The sequence below is a fragment of the Bos indicus genome, chromosome 9 (genome assembly GCF_029378745.1).
Source record: "Bos indicus isolate NIAB-ARS_2022 breed Sahiwal x Tharparkar chromosome 9, NIAB-ARS_B.indTharparkar_mat_pri_1.0, whole genome shotgun sequence".
Classification (NCBI taxonomy): domain Eukaryota; kingdom Metazoa; phylum Chordata; class Mammalia; order Artiodactyla; family Bovidae; genus Bos; species Bos indicus.
In genome coordinates, this window is record NC_091768.1 from 61,161,070 (window position 1) to 61,182,378 (window position 21,309).

Below are 21,309 nucleotides of genomic sequence, written 5' to 3' on the forward strand. Positions count from 1 at the left end.
ATTTTGTCTATTGAAGACCCTGACTTGATATTCTTTTCTATTTCGTATATCTGAGGTTTATTTTTTAAAGCGACTGGATGCTGTGAGCCATTATACTAATCAAAGCTCATTTTACATTTTATTTTTATTTTTTTATTTTTTTTAAATTTTACGCCCGCCGGAGAGAACATGGTGACGCCGGCCCTGCTGAAGGTCGGTCAGACAGGCCTCACCGCGCATGCGCGGAAGCTTCGTTACGCGCCCCGCCCACCCCCCTGTCTCTCATTTTACATTTTAATCATTGGGAAAAAAAGAACAGATTTGGACTCTATTTTGAAAGCCAGTTCAAACCAAAAAAAACACGGACACTTGTAATTTTTTTCATATGAGGCACTTATTCTCTAGCCATTGATAAGAATCTAAAAATCTGCTCTGTTGCATTTATTACACAGTATGACTTTGTACTGAAGTTGAAAAACATTTTTTAAGAAAATTCAATACTGTAATTATGTACCTATGTCTTATCATGTAAAACTTGTCCTGGCATTTCTCAGCATCTGAGACTAGTAAAACACTCGTTTTTAAACAAAAATAATTGTTCTTTTTAAATTCTCATATACATAACATGACATTATAGTATAAAAGCAACATCTGTAATACTGAATAAGAGACTATAATATATACAGCAGAAACCAACACAACATTGTAAAGAGATTATCCTCTCCAAAAAATAAATTTTTAAAAAAGATTATGTCACACTGTATTTGGGTAATTGTGCTTTATAGTCATGCATTTTCAAAACTCCCTATATAGGTTGAAAAAAACCACAACTGCTATTTGATAAATACATTTATTAACATCATACATTTTTTCATACATACTTTAATATATGTATGCATTAAAATATTTTTTAAATGACTATGATCTGATGGTAGTAGAGATTGATTTTACTTGAAAATATTAACTTCATACATATCAAATGCATCATCCTTAACTATATAATTTGTTTGCAAAAGGCTTGCTGAAGTATAAACAAAAATAAAGAAGCAGTTTTTCATACTTTACACACTTATAAAGAGTTGCTGGCTAGCAGGAAGACAATTGACTTATTTTATAATGAAAATTTACTTTGATCTTTTGAAGGCTAGTACTATGTAGGACATTTTCCAGAAGACCAGAGATACTTCAGATAAAAAGTAAGAAATGTATAAAATAAAAACTATCTGAAAGGTTTTCTAAAAAGAACATATTATACAGGTTTGTAGATAATCATTCTTTAAGAAGACTTTTCATATCAATTTCTTCTATTCAAACAGACTGAGATAACTCAGGTATTTTAAAATATTTCAGAAACACTTCCTCAAAAATTTCCAAGACAGCAGCCTTCAGGTGTTCCCTCAAACCCAGTGTTGCTTAAATGAAGCCAATCTTATGAGAAGTTACCACCAACCACAAGTGTTTGGGAGCATGAACTATATTTCACTCTTTACCTTACCCCCAGTGCTTAGAAGTAGGCTCTCCTGGACAAATGTTTACCAAACTCAACTGTTGAAAAGATCACTACAACTCACTAATAAATAAACAGTCCTTTGGAGGATTGTGGGAAACCAAAACAGTTCCAGTTTATATAAGTATTCACAAACCGATGAAAATGTTCTGCTGCTGCTGCTGCTAAGTCACTTCAGTCGTGTCCGACTCTGTTCAACCTCATAGACGGCAGCCCATCAGGCTCCCCTGTCCCTGGGATTCTCCAGACAAGAACACTGGAGTGGGTTGCCATTTCCTTCTCCAATGCATGAAAGTGAAAAGTGAAAGTGAAGTTGCTCAGTCATGTCCAACTCTTAGCGGCCCCATGGACTGCAGCCCACCAGGCTCCTCCGTCCATGGGATTTTCCAGGCAAGAGTGTTCTAGTTTAACCTAAATGTCCCAGCCCTTATGAGTGCTACAGGAAGAAGCAATTAAAAGGGAAAAATTCCTGAATAATTAATAAAATATGAGTAGTTTTTAAAACTAATAGAACCTGAGAATTTTAAGAGGCAAGCTAAATATTAGCTACATTCAATCATTATTATAGTATATAGCAACTTGGTAGTGAGTCAAAGTGAAGTCGCTCAGTCATGTCCGACTCTTTTCGACCCCATGGACTGTAGCCTATCAGGCTCCTCCATCCATGGGATTTTCCTGGCAAGAGTACTGGAGTGGATTGCCATTTCCTTCTCCAGGGGATCTTCCCGACCCAGGAATCGAACACGGGTCTCCCGCATTGCAGGCAGACGCTTTACTGTCTGAGCCACCAGGGAAGCCCTCTAGTAGTGAGTAGTACCACATAATCGTTTTATACAGGTCCCATATTCAGTCAGGCCTGCTTTTAAAATTAAATCACAAAAGAAAACACATGTTCAATCTGTTATTAAATGTAAACCATTAATCTGGATTATACATTTTAGGTCTATTAATTTAACAAAAATAGCCAAAAGTTGGTATTTGAGGAAAAGGCTTTTAGTTTAGCCTGTGAATAGTGAAAGTTAAAAAAAAAAAAGCATGTAAAAAAACCATTTTCTATATAAACCAAGATACTCAAGCAGGTCCACCTATGTCTCTAGTTTAGGTCAGAAGTTGATTCAATATTTTAAAGGTCAAATTCTTTTAAACTTTATACTGACTTAGCTTGGCCTGTTTTATCTTTCAAATGAGTCAGGTTTTAATGTACCTAAAGGAAATTAAGCATACTGAAAAGACAATGGCTTCAAAGAATACATAATTGAGCAGAGGAATAACATACAATCACTGAATCTAAGAGATGGTCAAGTGTCATTATTCAAACTAATTCTGGGAGAAAAAGTTAGTTGCCCCCTTTCTGAAAAACGAGACACCAAATTTTGAAAAAGTCTTATTCATGTGTCAACCTCCTAAAATTATTCATCATTTACATATATAGAGTATATGTATATACATATATATATAACCCTTTTTATCTAGAAGTGACACTGTTCTCCTGAAATTGAGTGGTTCTCCATTTATCCTCCAAATAATCTTTGGAGATTTAATCTAAAATGTGAGGCCCAATCAACACAATGATAATTTAAGCTAAGTATAAACATTTATGAAAATTTAGCACATTACAAACACGCCACTGAAGTATGAGGATAAAGAAAGACCTTAGTTCCAAAAGGAAAAACTACCGTTACAAAGAAGTGTTTCCCTGGTGACTCAAACGGTAACGAATCTGCCTGCAATGCGGGAGACCTGGCTTTGATCCCTGGGTTGGGAAGATCCTCTGGAGAAGGGAATGCAACCCACTCCAGTATTCTTGCCTGGGAAATCCCATGGACAGAGGAGCCTGGTGGGCTACAGTCCATGTGTCACAAAGAGTCTGTCACGACTGAGCAACTAATACTTTCACAAAGGAAGTAGTCTCCCAAATTCTAATTACATAGCGAATATTAGCTACACTTATTCCTCTGGATGGGAGATTTTGACTCAGCATTTATTTACGTATTTATTTATTTATTTATTTTTTTCTTGGGGTAAGTGTGAAGGACTCCCGTACTCTCCGAGTTGACCCTTCTCCCCCAGTCTCCAAGTTGGCCTCCTATTTACGTATTTATTTACATGCTTTAATGTAACATGGCTATTAACTCACTAGTAAATAAAAATGAAGAGGGATTTAAAAAGTCTTAATTATAAAGAATAAAGTCTGAATTATACTAAATAACTTAACATAAAATGTGAAGGTGAGATCTAGGGGGAAATGGAATTCTCCAGGCAAGAATACTGAAGTGGGTAGCCATTCCCTTCTCCAGGGGATCTTCCGGATCCAGGGATCTACTCTGATTTTTAAAAATCAGACAAAGAATGTCAAGGAGGATCAAGTTCTAAAAGCTGATACAAAGAGTTAAGAAGAGTGGCTTGCACAGGAGACGGCCTTAAGGCTGGATACTACAAGAAAGCAAACTTTGAAAGAGCCACAACCCCCAGTGAGGACAAACCACTGACACATTATGGGCACTGCTGTCTAAATCCCTTTCTCAGTGTTTTCGATCCAGAGGCTTGAAGTCTTCTTCTAGGAGAAGATCTGATTATATGATGTAAGTCAAAGAGGACCAGTTTTTATGTTATACAGGATGGACTGGGGCAGACAGTAAATATTTTAGGTGTTGCAGGTCACACAATTTGCTCTCTGATGCTGTTTCTTCCTGCTCCCTTTAAAAAAAGAACAGCTCATTTTCAGCATGCTAGCCATAAACAATCAGGCTGCTTGCCAAATCAGGCCAGTCTGCAGACAGCAGATACAGAAGGAAAGCAATTCTCAAATACTAACTCTCCTCTCAAATTCCCCTTTCTTTTATCTTTAAATAGCTTCAGATAGAAGAGGAAATAGAGGTTTAAAAGACTATAAGGATAAGGGATCAAATCTAACTTTCCAAATGAGAAGCCAAAGTGTTAGAGCATACAAATTGACCTGCTTACAGCTGAGACCAAATGCTCACTTTGCTCTCTTCCCCCCTTCCATTTTTGGAATGCTTATGACTCAAATTTGAGGACTCTCTTTAAAATAAAGACTCCTGGACCTTTACTATACTCACAGCTTAATATATTTGTTTTACTGGAAACTTTTCACATTTTTTTATCATGACAAAGAAAGTCACACCAGGAAAAACTAATATAATACTTTTTAGTTTATACTGGGTTAGCATGGGGTTTAAGGGGGCTTAGAATTCTGTTCCCTAAATTTAATAAACTACCGAGTTTGCTCAGGCTGGACAGGCTAGCTTCTGAGGAGAAGCCTGAATAGGGCTGCTAGGTAAAGGGGACCAGTTCCATGATATTAACATTCAAGATAAGCAGACATCACTCCTCTCACCATATTCCTCTAGGACACATGGGGCCACCAAGCAAAAACCTTACAGGAAGAGTCTAATCCTATCCATCTACCATTTTCCCTATTACAATAATACGGAATGAGAAACAGCACTTCATTGCCACTTCTCAGAGTAGGTTATATACAAAAAAGAACATTTTCATTTTCTTTCAAATGGTAACTTAAGCTCATTCTTTGTAGCTGAGTTTCTAATTGTTTCCCACAGCATTTCTGATTAAAAGCCTACCTTTATTATCAATGAAAAGAGTCTCTAGACTGAAACAGATACAGTCAGATATTCCAAATGAATCTTCCCTAAATTTAGAACAGGAATTCTTAAACAACTTTATAGAACACGTGTTACCAACCAATACCAAAAATATCTCTTCATGTGCCCATTATGAATGTAAAGCCTGAAATCTCTTGGATCTTTTAAAATACACTCACACAACATATGGCTTTATAAAATATTATCACCAATAAACCATGTGTCATCCAGGTTGTTTATGAAATGCCAGCTCTGAAAGGTCACAATTTCATCAGACACAGATTTGCGAAATTTTCACTGTAGATATGAGGTAATATGTTTTTTCCACATCATGTCCTCACTTTTCAGGTAAGAGGAATTTGACTCCTTTAAGACTGAAAAACAAGCCATGCCCTCCTCGCTCATTAAAAAAGATTACAGGAAAAAAATTATCACTTCTTCTGAATGATCTGTAAGTAGCTCCTAAACCCTCCTTTTATTCTACTGTATTTAAAACTTTTCTTCTTCTAGTTTCAATCTGAAGTCCTCTCTGATTCTTTCCAGCAACTCTGGTTTAAAAATAACATCCAATGCAGTCATTGCCAGAGCTTTGGCTGTTCTCAAAGTGTAGAACTGAGCTTCTTGTGATCCTAAAGAGGAGAGAAGTTAAATAAAGGTAATTTCATATGTATTACACCTAATTTATTCGTTTTCAGGTTAGCTCTCAATATCTAAATGGCCTCTCAACTGACCACCACAATACAGTATTTCCTGAGGTGTTCGGTAAAGAAGTGATAATGGGCTAAACTGAGCAGTTAGAAGGGCAGCTACTACTACAAAAAGAGCTCATGTCAAAACATCAACACTTACCTGCAGCTTCAGTATATTGTTCTGTATGATTCAAGGCATTAGACCCAATGTAAAAATATGGATGAATCCCGGGAACCACAAAAGAAACATTTCCAAAATCGGTAGATCCTTGGAAAGGTAAGACGAATCATGAATTTTTAATTGCTAGTCCAACAGAGCACATGTACCTTAATCTCTATACATCTGACATGATTTATAACTCCTTCCCTTCCAGAAATTCTCTACCCTTTTGGTTTCCATGACTCCACTCTCTACTGACTGGCTTTCTCTATGACTCCCTCTCTAGTCACTTCTGTTGCCTGTTTCCTGAGCACTGGTGATCCCTAGGGCTTCATCTCTGGGTTACTCCTTCCTCTGTGTCCTCAGGCAACCTCCTCAACATTGAAACCTATGTCTTCAATCACCTCTCATGTGTTGACAACCCCTAAGTCTGGACCTAGACAACTTTTGGAATAGGCTATTGAACAGCTTTCCTGAGAAGTCCTATGAAGACCTCAAATTTAACAAATGAATAATTTATACCAACCCACCCTACTTCAGCCTGCTCTTTCCCTTGAACTCTTATCTCATTGAATGACATCAACACCCTGTTTTTATCTCCAAGTCCCCCTGAGTCTACATCATCAATATCTACCATATTTTAGGAGATACATTTCTAACATGTAAACATGTTAACAATAATGCTCTTTAAAGCACAAAAAAAAAACCCTAAAATAACCTGATATACTTATGCATGTTTAAATTCTAATAGTTGTTTGTTATTTCTCAGAAACTGAAAATGTCCCCATATAGCCAAGTCCTTAGTAACCTGTTTACTGATAACTGAGAATGAATTAAAATTCGATTTCCCCTTTAAGTAGCTTACTTAAAAATTAGAACTAAGCAAATTTAAACACTAGAAACACTTAGAATATAAAGCCAAGAGTAGGTTGGCTGTTTCTAAAAGCAAATCTGTTCACATGACATTCTACATTCACTGAAGAGTTCTTTAATGTCTTTCTCCTAACCATTAAGTTTGTAAAAAAGTGTCATTAAAAAGCATAAGCAATACTTCCCCCAACCTCCAAAGTTGTTAAGCAAAACCATTTAACCTTGGATGGTAGTTCCCTTCCTCAAACAGCATGGTATGTCTGAAAGAACTTAATTACCTGAAGGGCCACTGAACATAGCATCTTCTGAAATGAAGTCTATTCCCAGCTTTTTTCCATTTTCAACATAAGCTTTCCACAGACTCTTATTGGGAAGAACATTGTAATAATCATGTGCTCCACCGTTAATTTCCACCTAATAAAAATTATAACACAAATTTAAAATTAAGAAATTTGAATTCACGATCTAATTTTCAAATCAGCACTGGTTCTCTAACAGGAAGAGGTTTTAAAAGGAGGCGCCTCCCCTTCAGGATATAAACTCTCTCAAATCTTTACTTTAAAAAAAACACATTTTTCTATAGTGGGAGTTCCTAGGACCCTATCTCCTTTATGCTTTACACGCACCAAAGCACACAAGGTCACCTAGTTCTACCAACCAGTAGTCTCAGTTTCAGTCACCTAAACCAGGAGTGGGGGCAGCCAGGAATCTCCACTTTAACCAGCACCCCCAAGTAATTTTGATGCAGGTGGTCCCAAAGCCACATAAGAAACACTGCTCTAGGCTACAGCCCCTAAAAGACAAATCAAGATTTACTAATTTTCAGCCTGGAAAACCCCATGGACAGAGGAGCCTGGTAGGCTGCAGTCCATGGGATCGCTAAGAGTTGGACACAACTGAGCGACTTCACTTTCACTTTTCACTTTCCTGCATTGGAGAAGGCAATGGCACCCCACTCCAGTGTTCTTGCCTGGAGAATCCCACGGACGGAGGAGCCTGGTGGGCTGCTGTCTATGGGGTCGCACAGAGTCGAAGCGACTTAGCAGCAGCAGTAGTATACAAACTGACACTGACACCACTACCTGGTCTGAAAGGTATGAAGTACTTTAAGAGAAAGACAGAAGATCCACAGTGTGGAGGGGTTGACTATGGTCCTCATTTATTAATTTCAGTGCATTAAGATACAGAAGCAGTTTACATGTGCCCAGTTAAGAGGATTTACAGATTTAGATTTTATTAAATAAAAAATGGGCAATATTCCCACAAACTAAAGATAATTCCAATAACATTAGCAAAAACCAATTATAAAATGGCAGAGATAATAATTATTTTACTCTTAGCAATATCTAAGTTAGAAACAATGAAAATCTAAACAAAGTCACACAGTTGTGTCTGACTCTTTGTGACTCCAAGGAATTCTCCAGGCCAGAATACTGGAGTTGGTAGCTGTTCCCTTCTCCAGAGGATCTTCCCAACCCAGGGATTGAACCCAGGTCTCCCACATTGCAGGTGGATTCTTTATGAGCTGAGCTACCAGGGAAGCCCAACAGATACTATAAGTCAGCCAAAACATAAAAATTATTAAAAGACTATTTAAGTATAAGAGGAGATAAGCAATCTATCTGATAAGATATTTAAAGTAATAATCATAAATATGCTCAAAGAACTCAGGAGAAGAATGGATGAACAGAAAGAGAAGTTTTAAACAAAGAGTTGGAAAATATAAAAAAGAACTACACAGAGCTAAACAATACAGTAACTGAAATAAGAAATACACTAGAAGAAATCAACAGTAGATTAAATGATACAGAGTAACAGATGAGCAAAGTGGAAGACAAAGTAGTGATAATCACTCAAGCTGAAAAGAAAAAAGAAAAATGAATTTTTAAAAATGAAGACAGTTTAAGAACCCTTTGGGACAACATCGAGAGTATTAACATTTGTATTATAGGGATCCCAAAAGGAGAAGAGAGAGAGAGGAGCAGAGAACATACTTGAAGACATAATAGCTAAAAACTTCTCTAATCTGGTAAACAGACATCTAGTCCAAGAAACACAGAGAATACCAAACAGGATCAACCTGAAAAGGACCATGCTGTCATTAAACAGCAAAAATTAAAGATGAAGACAGAATATTAAAAAGCAAAAGAGAAGAGCAACAAGTTACCTACAAGGGAATTCCCATAAGGCTATCAGCTGACTTTTCAGCAGAAACTCTGCAGGCCAGAGGGAGTAGCGCAATATACTTAAAGTGATGGAAGGGAAAGCCTACAACCAAGAATACCCTCCTGACAAAGCTTTCATTCAGATTTGAAGCAGAAATCAAAAGTTTCACAGACAAGCAAAACCTAAGAGTTCAGTATCACAAAGCCCCAACTTTCTAAGAAATGTCTGAAGGACTGTTTAAGCAAAAAAAAAAAAAAAAAAGGCCATGATTGAAAATATGAAAATTACAAAAGGAAAAATCTCATTGCCAAAGGTAAATACATGGTAAAAGTAGTAGATCAACCACTTTAAAGCTAGTAGGAAGGTTAAAAGACAGAAGTAGCAAAATCATGTGTAATTATAATAATGAGTTAAGGGACACACAAAAGAAAAAGGTGTAAAATACGGTATCAAAAGCAGTAACTGTGACAGGAGGAATAAAAACAAAAGATAGGTTTGGCTGATTTTGCCATAAAGTTGCCTTCATAGCAACTATATAGAGCAATTCTAAAAGCATAACTGCCAATAAGGAAAAATATAACTTGCAGAAAGGCAGGGATTCTAGCTCAGCAATACCAGTTATTCTAAGTCCTGTGCGATAAGACAACTGTGGTCTTCCCTGTGCGAACACCGAGTAAAATAAATAAGAATGAAAGACTTTCAAATCAACTGATTTTTGCATATTCAAGACACTGCCAAATGAAAGCAAGGCAAAATTAGGTTCTAATGTAACTTAATATAGACAGTCCCAGCCCACATATATACTTCTGATTATAACTTAGATTAACTCTTAAAAGTTCTTACTGTGCACCCAGTAGCCAAAGCTGCAGCTCTGAAGCAATCTTCTGCCTTTTTGGTCAAAACTGGAAGTTCTTTCATTGAGGGTGCACGGAAGTAATATATTAACTCAGAATAAGAGGGAATGATATTGGGTTTTACACCACCATTTTTTATTATACCTATAAAAAGAACCAAATTACTGGAATTGAACTTGGAGCTTGGAGACCATTCCTTTAGTTTAAATACAACCATAAAGTTTTTCAGCCAAAACAAATATACAGAAAAATAGTTTAAACTTATTACCTTCACATATACACCAATCAAGATTTTGATGTTATTCAAGTTTCAATGCATTGTGGGATACTTACTGGCTAACAGGAAAAATAAAATAACTGTCTGTATGTACTTTAGCCTGAGGAATTTACATGATGTTAATAAATTATGATTCTTGACTAAAAAGAAACTGTCAGAAATTTTTACAAGTATTGTTAGCCTTCTGAAAGGGAGTTTTATTTCAGTGGGCTTTCTCACAGTTGTATATTTTGCTAAACTTTTGACATAAGGAAAAACCCCAATGGTATGAGGTTCTATAATTACCCTCATATCTTAGGAATCCCACTTTAAATGGCGTTTGGCTCTGGGGAAATATTTGAGAATATTTTTATGTCAATAAGAAACCAATACAAATCAAAGATCACAAAGTATACTCTCAGCTGTCAAAACAAATGCATTTATTTGGAACTACACTGAGAAGGAAGATGTATCCATTCAAAATAATAACTAAAATAAATAAGCAAAGCCTAATATTTTATGACCTGCTTTTTTTAAAAAGTATTTTTACATATTCATGTTTGGTCCTTTTAAAGACACTAAAGTAGAAAATTGGTAAAAGTGCAGTTACGAACTAATTTTAGAGTACAGCAAAATCGGGTAAAGAAGAGATTTGAAGTAGAATACTTTCCCAAAGCATAAGGAAAGAAACTAAAAAATAAATCTGCAACTTCAAGACAGTACTTTATTACTGTATTTACATTAAAGTGCTACACATAATTTTAAATTATGCGTAATACGTTTACTTAGGATTAACAGCACTTGAATATATAAAACCAGTAACCATCAATTTTTTTTAAATGAGAAAACAATGAAATTTTGTTATCAAGAAACAGGATAACTGGGAAATCAAGTTCTAACTTTCAAATACCAACAGAAAGAACATATATCCTTTACATAAAAACATCAGTTCTAATACTCAAAATGACCATACTATTTATGTACAAATAATCTTAACCACATGTAAACAAACATCTACTATCCTGCCCCAGGAATTTCTGAAAATGTTAAAAAATTTTTTGAATATTCATACAGTACATAAAATGTCCCCAATTTTTTTTACATTTAAAAAAATTTATGTATTTGTTTTAAACCCCAATTTTTTTCATCAAATAGTCTATTAAAGAATTGTATTGCACTCAAATATATTAAGCACCATCTATTACCCAAAGTATCTGACATTTGTACCATGAACTCTCCAGGTTGGTTTCAGTTGCTGTCTTAACACAGACAGATTGTTGTAAGCGAGGACAGCAGCATCTAATGCATTCAGCCCTTCCCAGGGATAAGCAGCAGCATGAGACGCTTTACCGTAGTACTTCACAGTCACACTAGGAAATAAAACATCATTAGGGATTACTTTTTTCAATATCACTAAACAAAGAAAACCCAATCATTATTCAAAATTAATTCACACTGCTGGAATTTTTATTTGCAAATTATTTGTAGCAATAATGTATCAATTTACATATTTTAGTTCTAATTTACGTGTAAAACAGGAACTAACACAAAGAAGGCAGTCCAAAAAAGAATTTTGCTCAAACTCCTCTTCAAATTAAATCTGTACACCATTAAACTTAAATAAACAATCCAATACTGTATTAAGTGCTGGTATTACAAAAAAGATGGCTCCTGTCTTCTACACTGTATTGTGACAGTTCTCTATCAAAGGTCTGCAGAAACTCAGATAATTCTGTCTTAGGGGTGGGGAAAGGTCAAGGAAAGCCAAAAGGAGGTCACTTTTTTGTGTGTGTGGGTTTTTATTTTTACTTTTTTTTTTTTTGCAGAGCTACCCCGCTTATGGATTTTTAGCTCTCTGAGGAGGGATCAAATTCTGTGCCCTCAGCAGTGAGTGCACAGAGTTCTAACCAGTGGACTACCAGAGATTTGCCAGGATGTAATATTTGAAATGGGTTAAGAAAACCTCTAAAAATCAGATTAAACTCACAATTTTATAAATACTATTGCTTTAAGTCAGCTGTTCCTGATCAATACTTTATTAATGTTCCAGAATACCCGTATCACTAAAGCCTTAAAATTTTATACACTGTTTTCTCACTTTCAAATAGTTCTCATGCTAGTCTAACTACTCAGATACAATAAAAAACAAATTTCAAGGGATTAGATCTGACAGACAGAGGGCCTGAAGAACTATGGACGGAGGTTTGTGACACTGTACAGGAGGCAGGGATCAAGACCATTCCCAAGGAAAAGAAATGCAAAAAGGCAAAACGGTTGTCTGAGGAGACCTTATAAATAGCTGTGAATAGAAGAGAAGCAAAAGGCAAAGGAGAAAAGGAAAGATATACCCATTTGAATGCAGAATTCCAAAGAATAGCAAGGAGAGATAAGAAAGCCTTTCTCAGTGATCAATGCAAAGAAATAGAGGAGAACAACAGAATGGGAAAGTCTAGAGATTTCTTCAAGAAAATTAGAGATACCAAGGGAACATTTCATGCAAAGATGGGTATAATAAAGGACAGAAATGGTATGGACCTAACAGAGGCAGAAGATATTAAGAAGAGGTGGCAAGAATACACAGAAGAACTATACAAAAAAGACCTTCATGACCCAGATAATCACAATGGTGTGATCACCAACCTAGAGCCAGATATTCTGGAATGTGAAGTCAAGTGGGCCTTAGAAAGCATCACTATGAACAAAGCTAGTGGAGGTGATGGAATTCCAGTTGAACCATTTCAAATCCTAAAAGATGATGCTGTGAAAATGCTGCACTCAATATGCCAGCAAATTTGGAAAACTCAGCAGTGGCCACAGGACTGGAAAAGGTCAGTTTTCATTCCAATCCCAAAGAAAGGCAATGCCAAAGAATGCTCAAACTACTGCACAATTGCACTCATCTCACACGCTAGTAAAGTAATGCTCAAAATTCTCCAACCCAGGCTTCAGCAATACGTGAACCATGAACTTCCAAATGTTCAAGCTGGTTTTAGAAAAGGCAGAGGAACCAGAGATCAAATTGCCAACATCCACTGGATCATCGAAAAAGCAAGAGAGTTTCAGAAAAACATCTACTTCTGCTTTATTGACTATGCCAAAGCCTTTGACTGTGTGGATCACAATAAACTGTGGAAAATTCTGAAAGAGATGGGAATACCAGACCACCTCACCTGCCTCTTGAGAAACCTGTATGCAGGTCAGGAAGCAACAGTTACAACTGGACATGGAACAACAGATTGGTTCCAAATTGGGAAAGGAGTATATCAAGGCTATATATTGTCACCCTGCTTCTTTAACTTATATGCAGAGTACATCATGAGAAACGCTGGGCTGAATGAAGCACAAGCGGGAATCAAGACTGCCGGAAGAAATATCAGTAGCCTCAGATATGCAGATGATACCACCCTTCTGGCAGAAAGCGAAAAACTAAAGAGCCTCTTGATGAAAGTGAAAGAGGAGAGTGAAAAAGTTGGCTTAAAGCTCAACATTCAGAAAACGAAGATCATGGCATCTGGTCCCATCACTTCATGGCAAATAGACGGGGAAACAGTGTCAGACTTTATTTTTTTGGACTCCAAAATCACTGCAGATGGTGACTGCAGCCATGAAATTAAAAGACGCTTACTCCTCAGAAGGAAAGTTATGACCAACCTAGACATCATATTAAAAAGAAGAGACATTGCTTTGCCAACAAAGGTCCGTCTAGTCAAAGCTATGGTTTTTCCAGTAGTCATGTATGGATGTGAGAGTTGGACTATAAAGAAAGCTGAGCGCCAAAGAATTGATGCTTTTGAACTGTGGTGTTAGAGAAGACTCTTGAAGAGTCCCTTGGACTGCAAGGAGATCCAACCAGTCCATTCTAAAGGAGATCAGTCCTGAATATTCATTGGAAGGACTGATGCTGAAGCTGAAACTCCAATACTTTGGCCACCTGATGCGAAGAACTGACTCATTTGAAAAGACCCTGATGCTGGGAAAGACTGAAGGCGGGAGGAGAAGGGGACGACAGAGGATGAGATGGCTGGATGGCATCGTTGACTCAATGGACATGAGTTTGAGTAAACTCCAGAAGTTGGTGATGGACAGGAAGGCCTGGAGTGCTGCAGTCCATGGGGTTGCAAAGAGTTGGACATGACTGAGTGACTGAACTGAACTGAAGGTTTAAAGAAACGATTACATATTAAATAGTTATTTACAAAGATGACTTGCTTTGATAATACTTTTTAAGCCTGAATAATAGTACCCATGTGTAAATTAATAAAAAGTCACTTAGATTTTTTTTTTAAATGAGTAGATTCAGGAGGCTCATGACAATTCTTACTGATTCCAAACATTCAATTAACAAAACAAAACAAGTAAAAGCATTCAAGTAAAATACATTTTAAAAATTTTAGGATACTTGTTATTTCCTCAATATATATCTTATCACCATCACTCAGAAACTGGAATTTTAACAAAACTGGTGATAAATATTATAAAATAGAAAAGGATGTCCTTTATGAAAAGGATTCTAGCACTATTTTTTCTAGGATTCAAATCTATGTACAATTAAAGCACAATAAACTACAGGAAAAGAAATGCTAATGCTTGTTTTGTATTAGCATTAGTATTTTAGGCTTAAAAACGTATTTAAAAAGTGATGTGGAATGATATTCAAGACATACTGTTTAATTTAAAAAGCAAGAGCAAGATCAACAATATATTTAGAAGAATATTTTTTTGGGAAATCCTCCTTTAAAATTTAATTTATACATGTACCTATTTTATGGCTATTAATACACCCTAAAAGTTCTGGAAGAATATACATCTCTAGAAAAGGACAGGATGTGACACAGTGCTTTATTTATTGTTACAGATTTTTAGCATAAATAGATGAGTAATTTTTTTAAATTTTTGTTCTTGTTCTCTTTCCACCTTAGAAGATGGCCAATGAAAATCTAAGAAGTCAGATACTAAGAAAAGGCCTGAGGCCAAAAGGGCTGACTTCAGGATCAAGGCCAATAAACCTACCTAACCCTAAATCCTAGAAGGCTAATGGACTGGGAAGCCTGCCTGCAGCCACTGGCCCCTTCTAGCCAGAGGCATTGGCAGAGATTTCTAATCTCTAAAGTTTTTCAGAGGTGTACTACTATACATCATCCTTGAAACCAAAGACGAAAGATTCTTCCTCCTGTCACAACACCAATTTCTGGTGATAAGGCCGAAGACACCAGGACAGTTAAAATACTCACCCTCTGAAAACAGGGGATGCAGAGAGGTAGGTTAACTGAACTATCCTTAGCACTGAACTATCACTAGCCCTCCTGGGTTGGTTCCTCTATTACTCTCTAGATACTGCAGAGAATGTAGGGTTTTCCTGAAGCACCTGAGCAGTGGCTCCTTGGAACCAGACTACTAACTGGACCATTAACTATTATGGTGAAACTTCTGATGTAAAAATTTAAACCACTTCAATGATGCACCCAGGTACCAAAATAAATAAGAAGTTTCTTTCAACTTGATTACTCACTCATGTTCAGCAACATCAGGTAGATAAGCAGCATTCTCTTGAGATGGATGGGCCATAAAAACAACATCAAGATTTTTGAAAGCCCCGGCTTCAATTAAATCAATTTTGCCACCACCATCTTCCTCTGCAGGGGTTCCCAGGACAATTACCTAGAAAGAAATAACTGTGTCAGAGGGACAAAAATTCCTAGTAGGAAATGTCAGTCAGATTTCCTTGCATATATATTCACAATCTACATCAAACTATGAAGAGAGATTTTGTTCTCTGACTCTTAAATTATGCAGTGGGCATAAATATATGGTGCTAAATTAATCACAAACTTGCAGTTGACATTATTATACCAATTTATTGCAGAGTATGTACTAAAACCTCTACAGGAAATTTTTCCCAATCTTCTAACACAATTTTATATAACTAATGTCAAAGATGAAAAAAGATAAGTACTATATACTAAGTCCCTCAAAATTATTTAGGACTTATTTCTTAAAGCTTTTATTTGATTATCTTTTAGTATATGTATATAATGATTCATAATCACTTTACTGTAAGGAACTTTTTAGTTACTAGTTATCCTCACAACAACCCTGTGAGGTAGGTAAGAGATTCTTGTCATCATTTTAAGAAAGGTGGTTTTGAGGCACGGAGTCAAGTGTCTTGCCCCAGGTCACAGAGCAAGTCTTAAGGCAGAGCTGGGATAGATACCCTGACCTTCAGGCCTGAACTTTGTTTCTTTACTAAACTACCTCTTTAAAAGGTCTTAACACATTAATCCTTTATGAAAAATATTAAATAAATCTTAATACCACAGTTAGAAATGGCCAACTGTTACACAAACTTACTAATTCGATTCCACCAGCTCAACCAGGCAGATTTATTGGTCACCAAACACCTAATTAAACAAAAGAGAACTTTACAGAATAAACATTTTACTTTGATATTTAAACTTTAACTTCTTCAAACAATTTTTAAAAGTAAAGACAAATTATCTATAAACAACTAATACACTTTCAAGGTCACGTACAAGAACACAATGAAACAAGCTGGAAAAAGTCTTGGCTTGCAAAGAGAATCAACATAAAACTCCATTTTCAGGTAAGACAGATAACCTTCTAAATCTGAGTATTAAGATTCAAAATCAGAAGTGTGTATACTTCCAGGCATCCAAACTCTTATATTAAGCTGCTTTTTACTCTTAATCTTTGACTCAAGAAATCTGATGACTTTTCAGGTTAAATCTTGCTGACTTCTCTGAACCTTTCATAAACCTGGTTAAAGCTAAACCTCTCCAGTGTTTCATGCAACAGCAAAGGACACCTCCTCCCCCAAACAAAACAAAATCCTAGCCAGATGAAAAACAATGGCCCAATCAGAGGCAGAAAAGAGAAGGCAGCTAAACAAAAAAAGCCACAAAAGATGGAACTGTTAGAATAAAAGAGAAAGGTTACTGACGCTGGAAAAAAATGGGCTAAAGAATATTAAATATAACACTAGTCTTCCCCTTAACCGGAATGGTGCTGACTGAATCTTAGCTCACAGAATGAAGAATATACAATTTGGAAAAACAGAGTAACACAAGATTAAACTTGCCCACCTGGTGGGCTGCCGTCTATGGGGTCGCACAGAGTCGGACACGACTGAAGCGACTTAGCAGCAGCAGCAGCAGCAGCAGCAGCACGGCTAACATAAACAACATTTCCCTGTTTAATTTCGAGTTAATTTCTTAAAATCACGAAATAAACTTTAAGACTTAAGGATCAACTCATCTATGTTCTTAATGGTCACTCTCTTCCCATTTTCTGTATACTTCTAGAAGTTTTGTAGTTCTACTGGCTGAACATTTCCTATCCAAACTCCAATGATTCTAATCACAACAGCTTCTAGAACTGCCACAAACAAAAAAAAAATTTTTGGAGTCTAACAAGGAGGGTCTGCAGGTCTCCCTACAATAACTACTTCCTTCTAGAGCTTGCACAAGCTTGTCAGCCAATTGCGATTGCCCCATTACCAAAAATAAGCCATCACGAAAACCAGGCTTGGTTCTAAGGTTCTTTACTAAGGGAGAAAGTCAACTCAATTGTTTACAACTATACAGGAGAAACTTCCCTGGCTCAGACGGTAAAAGCATCTGCCCACAATCCGGGTTCGATCCCTGGGTAGGGAAGATCCCCTGGAGAACGAAATGGCAATCCACTCCAGTACTCTTGCCTGGAAAATCCCATGGACGGAGAAGCCTGGTAGGCTACAGTCCGTGGGGTCACAAAGAGTCGAACACGACTGACTGACTTCACTTCACATACAGGAGAGAAAAAGCAAAAATCTGTAAAATGTCGCTAGGTCTGCAACTCATGAACTACTGATTTTGATCCAGGGATTCTGCCCACTATAGCAAAGGCCAGGACATCGAGCGCTGTCTCTTACACCTGCCCCGGGGTGGGAAGGGACTGATGCGCAAGGGAAGCGCCAGCTGCCGCCCTTCTCCGGTCGGTCCTGGACTGGGCAGGCAAAGAGAGCCCCACTCCCGGGTCCCACCTCACCTTCACCGGCAGAGGCACTCCGGCGAGGCTCTCCAGGGCCCCCTTCACGCCCAGGGCGGCCGCCGCCCCGACCTCGGCGATCAGGTTGTGGCCGCAGGCGTGCCCGATGCCGGGCAGCGCGTCGTACTCGCATAGAAAGCCCAGGTGCAGCGGGCGCGGTGCCGCCCAGCCCCCCGGCGACCCCCACTCCGCGCGGAAGGCCGTGGCCAGCTGGTAGTGCGGCTGCACGGCCCACGACCCGGCCGGGGTCTCGCTCTGGAAGAAGCGCGTCAGCACTCCGTGGGCGTGATGCTCCTCGTAGGCCAGCTCGGGCTCGCTCCAGATGGCGCGGCTCAGGGCCCCCAGGCGCTCGGCCGCCGCGTCGATGCACTCCGCCGCGCGCAGCTTCAGCAGCTCCAGATCGGAGACGCTGGCGCAGGCACCCCCTTCCACCGGCCGCTCCTCTCCGGGTCTCATCGTGCCTACAGCCTGTGACCGGTCAGCAGTTCTCGCCGTGGAACGCTGGCCGCTCCCGGCGGCCCACCGAGCCTGCGTACACACCCGGCGTCCGCGGAGGTCGTCGCCACAGCTCCCGGGAGACCCGCCCCCGAGTCCCCCCGGCCCCGCCTCCAGAGCCTCGCCCGAAACGTGCTCCGCCCCTTCTGCAGCCCGCAGGTGCTCCGCCCCCCAGTCCGGGCGCGGGTCGCTGGGAAAAACCCGGTTCTGGCGCCTCCTCCGCTCTTCTCAGGTCTCGTGGCTGTCCTGACAATTGATCTATGCTCTAAGGATATTATTCCTTGCCCGTCGTTGCTTCTGTCCCACAGTAGCAGAATGGGGACGGTTTCATTGGCTAATAGGTATCAGAGGCAGACCAAGTGAACGTTTGTTGATATTCAGAGTCGATAAGTCGTGTCCGACACTGCGACCCCGTCGACTGTAGCCCGCCAGGCTCCTCTGTCCATGAGATTTTCGGGCAAGAATACTGGAATGGGTTGCCATTTCCTTCTCCAGGGGATCTTCCCAACCCAGGGATTAAAACACAACCCCTCTCCCCCCACCTCAGCCCCAGCACGTGCTGCAGTGCAGGTGGATTCTTTATCGCTGAACCAACCAGGGGAGTCAAGTGGAACATAGTCTCCCTGAAAAACCAGCTCTCTCTAAAATAGGAATAAGCCACTCTGTTTCTAGAATAGTAATACAAATTTATACAAGGTTTTTAGTTCATAAAATTGGGTGCCAATGTAAATGGTTTGCAAAGAACACCGGTCTATAGACTACGAACTTCACTTTGCGGTTTGCCCTCACTTTCTTCTCCTTGAGGTTATTACTGTGTAATAGAAAAGCTGAAACTACTGTATATGGCTTTCTCATTAGAATCAGTACTCACTAATGACTGGAACAGCGTCTGGAACGCAGTAAGCACTATCTATGTATTCCCTTTATAGTCTATTTGAGTGGAATAGAATTAGAATTAAGAATGTAAAATGAGGTTTTGTTTTTTTTTTTTAAAGCGCAAAACAAAGTTAATTAAAAGATGACAGAGGATGAGATGGCTGGATGGCATCACTGACTCGATGGACGTGAGTCTCAGTGAACTCCGGGAGTTGGTGATGGACAGGGAGGCCTGGCGTGCTGCGATTCATGGGGTCGCAAAGAGTCGGACACGACTGAGCGACTGATCTGATCTGATACTCATTCTACTTTGTTGATTTGACTATGTTTTTTTTAATAGTAACAGCTTTGACAGAGAACATATTTTCTGTTTTCATTTACAATTTTGAGGCTGAACTCAAGTAACATGAGGTGTGCGGTTGCTGTCCACGTTATAACTCGGTTTTAGATTACCCAATGAAGAAATTCAAGATTCTCCAGAGTGAAGCACAAAGTCTGAAAAACTGTTGTTGATGATATAACTATTAATAGCACGGTAGAGATTTGTAATCTAAGGTGTTCCACATAGTAAAAGCTTCCATCAGCATCTCATACCCTATCACCTCTATTCTTAATTTGTAACAATTAGGTTAAATCAGACAGAATATATTCATGTAATAAGACAAATATATTTTTAAAAATATTTTTGGTATGAATCTTTTTAAAAGCCTTCATTGAATTGCTACAGTATTGCATCTGTTTTATGTGGGATGTTAGCTTCCCAACCAGGGATTGAACCCACACCCCCTTCATTGGAAGGGGACGTCTCAACCACTGGACCACCAGGGAAGTCCCCCAAATGTGTTTTTTTTTTGAAAATGCATTTCTGATCTAAAGAAAGCTAATATACATGAAGACTATCTACTGCTGCTTTTACCTACTACATGTATTGACATCCTAGAGTATGTTAAAATACTAGAGTAATGTCACATTCTAGATCAGAAAATACTGTCATTCTCAGTCTAACCAAAACTCAGCTCTAGAGACAACAAAGGTGGAATTAAATTCCTGGACCGTCTTGTCTATGCTTAATAAAGTTACCAAGATACACTCCTGCAGTAATCTCCTTTGAGTCTATGTGATTCCGCATTACTGTGCTCAGCTGGCTGAAAAACTGGCCTTGTTTGAGTAAAAACAATAGGTGACATTTGTAGAGCACTTCCTCTGTAACAGGAGCTAAGTGCTTTACAAAGTATTAACTCATGTAATTCTCATAACAACCGATGAGGTTGCTAATGAGATTGTTTATCTTCACTTTACAGATGCACTGTATGAGATTTCACTGCTGGTAAGTAGTGGATCTTCTAGATATGTATAGATAAGTATAAAACAGAAGCCAGTCTGGCTCCAGGGGCCTACTTTCAGCCTCTGTGCTCTATTGCTTATCCAAATTCTTAAATTCATCTATAGCTTGTCAATTGTCACCAGAACCCATAACAGTTACTCATTTTGAATAAATTTATTGCAGCAACCCTGCCTGCTGACATCAGTAGCACTCATGTTTGCTTGCTTTTATAGGCAGCTATAAACAACAACAGAAAAGGGGTACATAGAAATTCTATATAGAAGCTGCTATTTATATGACTTGTGAATTAACAAAGCTGTCACTTGAGGTAGAGAAAAGTAGATTCATTTCAAGCTTTGTTTTGTGTGTATGCACATGCATGCATTCATGTGTTGGGTTTCTATTGTTGGCAGCCTGTATTTCTTACTTATTGTATTCTTAAATTAATTTATTTAATAAATTGTAAT

At 38.4% G+C, this 21,309-nt stretch overlaps 1 protein-coding gene across 1 annotated transcript; it reads right to left on the bottom strand.

Annotated features, from left to right (window-relative positions):
• Positions 1 to 813: 813 nt before the first annotated feature.
• Positions 814 to 18,742, bottom strand: PM20D2 (peptidase M20 domain containing 2). The gene is made up of 7 exons (XM_070796084.1): positions 18,148 to 18,742; positions 15,614 to 15,762; positions 11,332 to 11,474; positions 9,838 to 9,992; positions 7,107 to 7,242; positions 5,959 to 6,066; positions 814 to 5,738 (listed from the first exon to the last, which is right to left on the bottom strand). Exons 1-7 carry the CDS (start codon positions 18,601 to 18,603, stop codon positions 5,599 to 5,601), a joined length of 1,287 nt encoding a protein of 428 aa, XP_070652185.1. The 5' UTR covers positions 18,604 to 18,742; the 3' UTR covers positions 814 to 5,598.
• Between the last annotated feature and the right edge of the window lie 2,567 nt (positions 18,743 to 21,309).

Bases quoted from the DNA above. Each gene is read 5' to 3' on its own strand.
- PM20D2 (XM_070796084.1), bottom strand. From the start codon at position 18,603: ATGAGACCCGGAGAGGAGCGGCCGGTGGAAGGGGGTGCCTGCGCCAGC. The intron at 11,475-15,613 runs GTGAGTAATCAA...TTTATTTCCTAG, and splicing joins CCTGATGTTGCTGAACATGA to TGTGACTGTGAAGTACTACG. The intron at 5,739-5,958 runs GTAAGTGTTGAT...TCTCCTCTTTAG, and splicing joins ACAATATACTGAAGCTGCAG to GATCACAAGAAGCTCAGTTC.